The following is an 8,241-nucleotide window of genomic DNA, read 5'->3' as shown; positions in this document are numbered from 1 at the left end:
AATAGCTGAGAGTGAAAAAATTACCCGCTCTGGAGTCTGCCCAGGGCCTTTAAGAGGAGCAGGGCCGGGGGCAGCGATGGGGCCGAGGCCGCTGGGGCTCTGGAGCAGCCCAGTGCCTTCCAGTCTGAGGTAGACCCTGCTGCCATGTGCGACGGGAGAAGGAAGCGTGGGGTCTCTGAAACACCAGCAGCCACCCGAAAACCGGAGGGGGAGCAGCAAAGGTCTGCCCGCTCTCCTCCATCAGCTGGGAAGGGGATGGGGGCAATAAATGTGGAAGTGAAACAGTGACTGTGAGACACCCTGGATGTCGTCTTTTGGAGTGGGGCTGTCATCTTGCCATCCCCCTGCTGATGTTGGGGGACAGGGGTGTCATTGACCCCACCAGGGACAGCCTGTCCTGCCCAGAGAGAGCCCGAGCACGGTGAGGGGTGTACGGAGAGGGGCCTGTGGTGAGGGGCACGCAGCAAAGTCCTGGGCTGCACGGTGAGGGGCTTAGAGCAAGGGGTGCAGGGCGAGATGCTGAGGTGTGTGGAGAGGGACGGAGCACAGGGTGAGCGGTGTGCGGAGGGAATGAGGGGTGCAGGGTGAGGGGTGCACGGAAGGAATGAGGGGTGCAGGGTGAGGGGTGCACGGAGGGAATGAGGGGTGCAGGGTGAGCGGTGCGCGGAGGGAATGAGGGGTGCAGGGTGAGGGGTGCGTGGACGGAATGAGGGGTGCAGGGTGAGGGGTGCGCGGAGGGAATGAGGGGTGCAGGGTGAGGGGTGTGCAGAGGGAATGAGGGGTGCAGGGTGAGCGGTGCGTGGAGGGAATGAGGGGTGCAGGGTGAGGGGTGCGCGGAGGGAATGAGGGGTGCAGGGTGAGGGGTGCGTGGAGGGAATGAGGGGTGCAGGGTGAGGGGTGCAGGGCGAGGGGTGCGCGGAGGGAATCAGGGGTGCAGGGTGAGCGGTGCGCAGAGGGAATGAGGGGTGCAGGGTGAGGGGTGTGCGGAGGGAATGAGGGGTGCAGGGTGAGGGGTCCACGGAGGGAATGAGGGGTGCAGGGTGAGGGGTGTGCAGAGGGAATGAGGGGTGCAGGGTGAGGGGTGCGCAGAGGGAATGAGGGGTGCAGGGTGAGGGGTGCGCAGAGGGAATGAGGGGTGCAGGGTGAGGGGTGCAGGGTGAGGGATGCGCGGAGGGAATGAGGGGTGCAGGGTGAGCGGTGCGTGGAGGGAATGAGGGGTGCAGGGCGAGGGGTGCGCGGAGGGAATGAGGGGTGCAGGGTGAGCGGTGCGCAGAGGGAATGAGGGTGCAGGGTGAGGGATGCGGGGAGGGAATGAGGGGTGCAGGGTGAGGGGTCCACGGAGGGAATGAGGGGTGCAGGGTGAGGGGTGTGCGGAGGGAATGAGGGGTGCAGGGTGAGGGGTGTGCGGAGGGAATGAGGGGTGCAGGGTGAGGGGTGTGCAGAGGGAATGAGGGTGCAGGGTGAGGGGTGCACGGAAGGAATGAGGGGTGCAGGGTGAGGGGTGTGCAGAGGGAATGAGGGGTGCAGGGTGAGGGGTGCGCGGAGGGAATGAGGGGTGCAGGGTGAGCGGTGCGCGGAGGGAATGAGGGGTGCAGGGTGAGGGGTGCAGGGTGAGGGATGCGCGGAGGGAATGAGGGGTGCAGGGTGAGGGGTGCGCGGAGGGAATAAGGGGTGCAGGGCGAGGGGTGCGCGGAGGGAATGAGGGGTGCAGGGTGAGCGGTGCGCAGAGGGAATGAGGGGTGCAGGGTGAGGGTGTGCGGAGGGAATGAGGGGTGCAGGGTGAGGGGTCCACGGAGGGAATGAGGGGTGCAGGGTGAGGGGTGTGCAGAGGGAATGAGGGGTGCAGGGTGAGGGGTGCGCGGAGGAATGAGGGTGCAGGGTGAGGGGTGTGTGGACGGAATGAGGGGTGCAGGGTGAGGGGTGCAGGGTGAGGGGTGCGCAGAGGGAATGAGGGGTGCAGGGTGAGGGGTGTGTGGACGGAATGAGGGGTGCAGGGTGAGGGGTGCAGGGTGAGGGGTGCGCGGAGGGAATGAGGGGTGCAGGGTGAGGGGTGTGTGGAGGGAATGAGGGGTGCAGGGTGAGCGGTGCGTGGAGGGAATGAGGGGTGCAGGGTGAGCGGTGCAGGGTGAGGGGTGCGCGGAGGGAATGAGGGGTGCAGGGTGAGGGGTGCCCGGAGGGAATGAGGGGTGCAGGGTGAGGGGTGCGTGGAGGGAATGAGGGGTGCAGGGTGAGGGGTGCGCGGAGGGAATGAGGGGTGCAGGGTGAGCGGTGCACGGAGGGAATGAGGGGTGCAGGGTGAGGGGTGCACGGAGGGAATGAGGGGTGCAGGGTGAGGGGTGCGTGGAGGGAATGAGGGGTGCAGGGTGAGGGGTGCGCGGAGGGAATGAGGGGTGCAGGGTGAGGGGTGCGTGGAGGGAATGAGGGGTGCAGGGTGAGGGGTGCGCGGAGGGAATGAGGGGTGCAGGGTGAGCGGTGCGTGGAGGGAATGAGGGGTGCAGGGTGAGCGGTGCGTGGAGGGAATGAGGGGTGCAGGGTGAGGGGTGCAGGGTGAGGGGTGCGCGGAGGGAATGAGGGGTGCAGGGTGAGGGGTGCCCGGAGGGAATGAGGGGTGCAGGGTGAGGGGTGCGTGGAGGGAATGAGGGGTGCAGGGTGAGGGGTGCAGGGTGAGGGGTGCGTGGAGGGAATGAGGGGTGCAGGGTGAGGGGTGCGCGGAGGGAATGAGGGGTGCAGGGTGAGGGGTGCGTGGAGGGAATGAGGGGTGCAGGGCGAGGGGTGCGCGGAGGAATGAGGGGTGCAGGGTGAGCGGTGCGCAGAGGGAATGAGGGGTGCAGGGTGAGGGGTGCGCGGAGGGAATGAGGGGTGCAGGGTGAGGGGTGCACGGAGGGAATGAGGGGTGCAGGGTGAGCGGTGTGCAGAGGGAATGAGGGGTGCAGGGTGAGGGGTGCGCAGAGGGAATGAGGGGTGCAGGGTGAGCGGTGCGTGGAGGGAATGAGGGTGCAGGGTGAGGGGTGCGCGGAGGGAATGAGGGGTGCAGGGTGAGCGGTGCGTGGAGGGAATGAGGGGTGCAGGGTGAGGGGTGCACGGAGGGAATGAGGGGTGCAGGGTGAGGGGTGCGCGGAGGGAATGAGGGGTGCAGGGTGAGGGGTGCACGGAGGGAATGAGGGGTGCAGGGTGAGGGGTGCGTGGAGGGAATGAGGGGTGCAGGGTGAGCGGTGTGCAGAGGGAATGAGGGGTGCAGGGTGAGCGGTGCGTGGAGGGAATGAGGGGTGCAGGGTGAGGGGTGCGCAGAGGGAATGAGGGGTGCAGGGTGAGCGGTGCGTGGAGGGAATGAGGGGTGCAGGGTGAGGGGTGCAGGGTGAGGGGTGCCCGGGGGGAATGAGGGGTGCAGGGTGAGGGGTGCACGGAGGGAATGAGGGGTGCAGGGTGAGGGGTGCACGGAGGGAATGAGGGGTGCAGGGTGAGGGGTGCGTGGAGGGAATGAGGGGTGCAGGGTGAGGGGTGCACGGAGGGAATGAGGGGTGCAGGGTGAGGGGTGCGTGGAGGGAATGAGGGGTGCAGGGTGAGCGGTGTGCAGAGGGAATGAGGGTGCAGGGTGAGCGGTGCGTGGAGGAATGAGGGTGCAGGGTGAGGGGTGCGCAGAGGGAATGAGGGGTGCACAGAGGAGGACCAGGGCGCCTGGCATGGCGCAGGGTGCGTGGAGAAGAACGAGGACGCACGGCGCGGGAGCGGGGCGCACGGCGCCAGGCTGGGCGCACGGTGAGGGGCGCACGGAGCGGGGCCGGGAGGCGGGGGGAAGGGAGCACGGGCAGCGGCCGGGGGGAGCGGGGCGGGCCGGGGGGGTGCCCGGCCGGGGGGAGGCGGTGCCGCCGCCCGCTCCGCTTTCATTGAGCCCCGGAGCGGGGCAGCCCGGGGCCGCCCCGCGCCTTTAAAGGCTCCTCCTCCGGCAGCGGCCCGGGGAGCGGCGCGGAGGGGAGCCCGGCCCCGCCGCAGCCCCGCCGGTCCGCGCCGAGGGCTGCTCCGGGCTCCGGCGGCAGCGGGGTGCGCACGTCGGGGCTGCGGGACGCGCGGCCCCGGCACGCGCGGCCCCGGCCCGGCCGGGATGAGTCCCCTGCCCGCGGGCAACGGCAGCGCCGGGGGAGCGGCGGCGCCGGGCGGCGGCAGCGACTGCGGCGGGGCCGGCAGCCTGAGCCGGCAGTGGGCGGTGGGGGCCGCCCTGGGCCTCACCGTGCCGGTCATCGTGGCCGGCAACCTGCTGGTGATCGTGGCCATCGCCAAGACGCCGCGGCTGCAGACCATGACCAACGTCTTCATCACCTCGCTGGCTTGCGCCGACCTCATCATGGGCTTGCTGGTGGTGCCGCCGGGGGCCACCATCCTGCTGAGCGGCCACTGGCCCTACGGGACGACGGTGTGCGAGCTGTGGACCTCGCTGGACGTGCTGTGCGTCACGGCCAGCATCGAGACGCTGTGCGCCATCGCCGTGGACCGCTACCTCGCCATCACGTCGCCGCTGCAGTACGAGGCGCTGGTGACCAAGGGCAGGGCGCGGGCCGTGGTGTGCCTGGTGTGGGCCATCTCTGCCTTCATCTCCTTCCTGCCCATCATGAACCACTGGTGGCGGGACGGGGCGGACGAGCAGGCGGTGCGCTGCTACAACGACCCGCGCTGCTGCGACTTTGTCACCAACGTGACCTACGCCATCATCTCCTCCACCATCTCCTTCTACGTGCCCCTGCTCGTCATGATCTTCGTCTACGTCCGCGTCTTCGCTGTGGCCACGCGGCACGTCCAGCTCATCGGCAAGGACAAGGTGAGGTTCCTGCAGGAGCCCCCCAGCCCCAGCTCCAGGAGCAGCCGGAGGAGACGGCCCTCTCGTCTGCTGGCCATCAAGGAGCACAAGGCGCTCAAGACCCTGGGCATCATCATGGGCACCTTCACACTCTGTTGGCTGCCCTTCTTTGTGGCCAACATCATCAAGGTCTTCTGCCGGCCGCTGGTGCCGGATCAGGTCTTCCTCTTCCTCAACTGGCTGGGCTACGTCAACTCAGCCTTCAACCCCATCATCTACTGCCGCAGCCCCGACTTCAGGAGCGCCTTCCGCAAGCTGCTGTGCTGCCCGCGCCGCGCCGACCGCCGGCTCCACGCCGTCTCGCAGGACCTGCAGCGCTGCCCCTGTGCCTTCAGCCCCCGGGGGGGCCCCTCGGAGGACAGCAAGGTGGCAGCCCCCGGGCGCCCCAGGGAGGACGGCGAGGCTCGGGGCAGCGGCAGCAGCAGCCGCTGCAGCAGCCGGACGGAGACCAGCCTGTCCCAGGGCAGCGGCCACCAGCAGCGGCCCCTGGGCGAGTCCCAGCCGCGGGGCACCCAGACCACGCTGTGCTCGCAGCTTGACGAGTAGGTACCCGCAGGCGCTCGCGCGGGGGGCTCTGGGGGGCCGTGGTCTGATGGCACAGCGTGGAGCTGGAGGGCAGGCAGTGCCTGGGGGGCATGGGAGAGGTGCTGGGGTGTGGGTCTGGGAACCGCTGCCCTCCACCTTTCGGTTCCCCTAAAACCCCAGCCCCTCCACTGGGCTGCAAAACTGGGGTCCCAGCCCAGTCCCGCTTTGTCCCTTCCTGGGGAACACCCCAGCCCGCCAGGACGGGGTCTGCTGTTCCTGGGTAAAGAAAACGCTGGTGGTGAATAGGGAAGCAAGCCAGCTGAACACGAACGCATCCCAAAGCCTGGGATTTCACCCCTTCTCCCCCCGCTCCCACTTTCTGCTGTTAAAGAAGAAAAACGCGGGGAGCCCATGGGGAGAAAAACAGCCGGGGGGCCGCTGTCGCCAGCCTGGTCTCTGCGGGTCGCTTTGCCCTCTGACGGAGTGTAATTCTGGGAAGGGAATTTATTTCATCGCTCTCTGTCCCTCGCTGCCGTCAGCCCTGCGGACGGAGATGGGCTTCCCAGAGCCTGCAGCCCCGTGCCAGGGCAGAGGGCTGGCAGGGACGCCTGTGCCGTGGCTCTGCCCTGCCAGCCCGCTGCCTGCGCCCTTGTGCGGATTTACACCTCCTTCTGCAAATTACAGGGTGGGTTTTATCCCCCGAGTTTTTTATTAGTATGACAAAATTTGAATTATTCTGATTACTGTGGATTTTAACCGGCTTTCTCTGGTCCGAAACCCCTCCTGACACCTGAAGGCAGGAGCGGTGCTTGCCAGCACGCGCAGGCAGAGCTGCTGTCCGCAGAGATGTGCAGAAAGAGGGGCCAGAAAGTGTTTCCTGAAGTCGTGTGTTTTGAGGAAGGATTCATCCATCCTGGGAACACGGGACGGTGAATCGTGGGAAGGGTCCGGGCTCCTCACACACTGTGCTCTCCTGTTTAAGGTTTGCCGGCAGAGAGACGCCAGCGGGTCCTTCCATCTGACTGGGAGCAGCCGAGAGCCGGGAAGAGAGTGAGTGTGCTTCCCCCTCGGCCGGTGCTGCGCTGGGGTCGGGGTGATCATCCCTTGCAGCGTCTCCTCTGCCCGCTTTGGCCGCTGCCTTCCCTGGGGGAGCGCAGCCTTTGGCCAGCCCGCAGGCAGCTGCCCGCTTTCGGGCACGTGAGCCTGGCGTCAGCCCGGCCATCTGCTGACACCTCCCCGCCTGCCCCGGGACGCTGTAACCCCCATCGGGGCGGCTGCCTCTGCCGCCTTGGCTTACAGCCTGCTGGAGCTCCAGACCTCATGCATGGTGCTTTTTGCTCAGCTCCAGTCCTGGATCCCTCTCCGTGCACACCGCTCCCCTTTCTCCCGGGGCAGTCGCTTTGGGTCCCTGTCCCTGGCGCTTTGCAGCTGCGAGGGTTGAGCCTGGTGGGTGATGCTGTGTCACGTCCCACCCTCTTCTTGCAGGGCTGGGCGTTGCGAAGGGGTCGGAGGAGTGGTGCTGGGGGCGACGGCGCTGGAAGGACCCTCCAGTGCAGGCACCGACCCAGAGAGGAGAGGGGCTCTCCCTTGGGAGCGCTGGTGGTCACGGCGGGGCCCGAGGAGCCGGCTCCTCCGTGCTGTTGCTGCTGGAGAGCTGGAGCCGGCTGGGAAAAAGCTCCCGAGCCGCTCGCCAAGAGGCAGCGCAGCCTTGGGGACGTGCCTGTGCTCCCCGTGCAGATGGGGGACGAGCTCCCACCCTGGGGGTGCTTCCTGGCACGGCTGGCATCAGGATGTGGTGGCCAGTGGCTCCGCTCTCCCGAAGGACCCTGTTGTCCTGGGCTCGGCTGGGTTTCGGAGAGCCCGTCGGGAAGGGGAGAAGAGCCTCCTGCAGGCATGAGCCCTCTCCAGGATCTCCACTCCATCCCTGCCCCAGCCGCTGCCTTCCCAGAGCTGGGTGCGATCCCGAGAGCCGCAGCGATACCTTTAGCAAAGGAAAAGCACAGGGGAACGAGGGGAGCTCCAAGCAGGGGGGACGGGGCAAAAAATGTGAATTATGCTCTTGTCAAATCTCCTCCTGTTTCTCCCTCTCTGTTGGGGGCAGATGTCCATGTTTCCATGCCGTTCAGGGATGGGGGGGTTGCTTAGATGAAGCCGGAGGAGCGGGGTCAGGCGGGGAGAGTGCTGTAGGAGGGTGGTTTTCATCCCGAGGCCCCTGCACGCTGGTCTGGGTGCGTGGGGCAGCGGCGTGAGGGCCGGGAGGTGATTCGCTCTAGCTTTAAAACCAATTTGTGCTGCCGGCACGGTGGGAAGCGGCAACAGGGCCAGTCCAGCTCCTCCACGCACGCTGCGGTGCGAGCAGAGCTCGGGGCGTGTGTACAGACGGGCGCTCGCGTTCGTGGCTGTGCCCACGCCACGCTGCCACACGGCGACTTTTGGGGATGATGTTGATTGTAAATATGTCACGGCGACTGTAAAGTTTTTGTCCTGTTTTGTCTCCCCCCGCCCTCTGTGTGAAATAAACCTTCGAAACTCTGCGATGCCTTCGAATCTGTGCCGAGCAGAGGGAAGTTTCTTCCACGTGCCCTTCCCGAGGGGCTGCCTGAGGCTTGGGGTGCATCCCCCTCCCGGGGCTGTGGCCGGCAGGGACCGGCTGAGCGGGCAGGCAGGGAAAAGCTGTGCTCTGGGTGTGCCACGGTGCCAGCCCCCAGCCCTGCCACATGTCCCCACGCCCCGAAAGGGCAGGCAGGGGTGTCCCTCCCCAGGGCCGGGCACAGCACCCGCCAGCCCTGTGCCTCGCAGGGGAGCTTTGTGCCCCCCAGGGGTTTGCCAGCCTGGGAACGCGCCAGCAAGTAAGCACCTCCATCCCA

General features: G+C 67.2%; 1 protein-coding gene across 1 annotated transcript; it reads left to right on the top strand.

Moving 5' to 3' along the window:
• Positions 1–4,099: 4,099 nt before the first annotated feature.
• Positions 4,100–6,986, top strand: ADRB3 (adrenoceptor beta 3). Its single transcript, XM_072846171.1, has 3 exons — positions 4,100–5,391; positions 6,357–6,424; positions 6,860–6,986. Exons 1-2 carry the CDS (start codon positions 4,100–4,102, stop codon positions 6,394–6,396), a joined length of 1,332 nt encoding a protein of 443 aa, XP_072702272.1. The 3' UTR covers positions 6,397–6,424; positions 6,860–6,986.
• The last annotated feature ends 1,255 nt before the right edge of the window (positions 6,987–8,241 follow it).

This window comes from Ciconia boyciana, chromosome 25 (assembly GCF_034638445.1).
Source record: "Ciconia boyciana chromosome 25, ASM3463844v1, whole genome shotgun sequence".
Taxonomy (NCBI): domain Eukaryota; kingdom Metazoa; phylum Chordata; class Aves; order Ciconiiformes; family Ciconiidae; genus Ciconia; species Ciconia boyciana.
The sequence above is the reverse complement of the archived record's forward strand: the minus strand, read 5'-3'. Positions and strand labels throughout refer to the sequence as shown.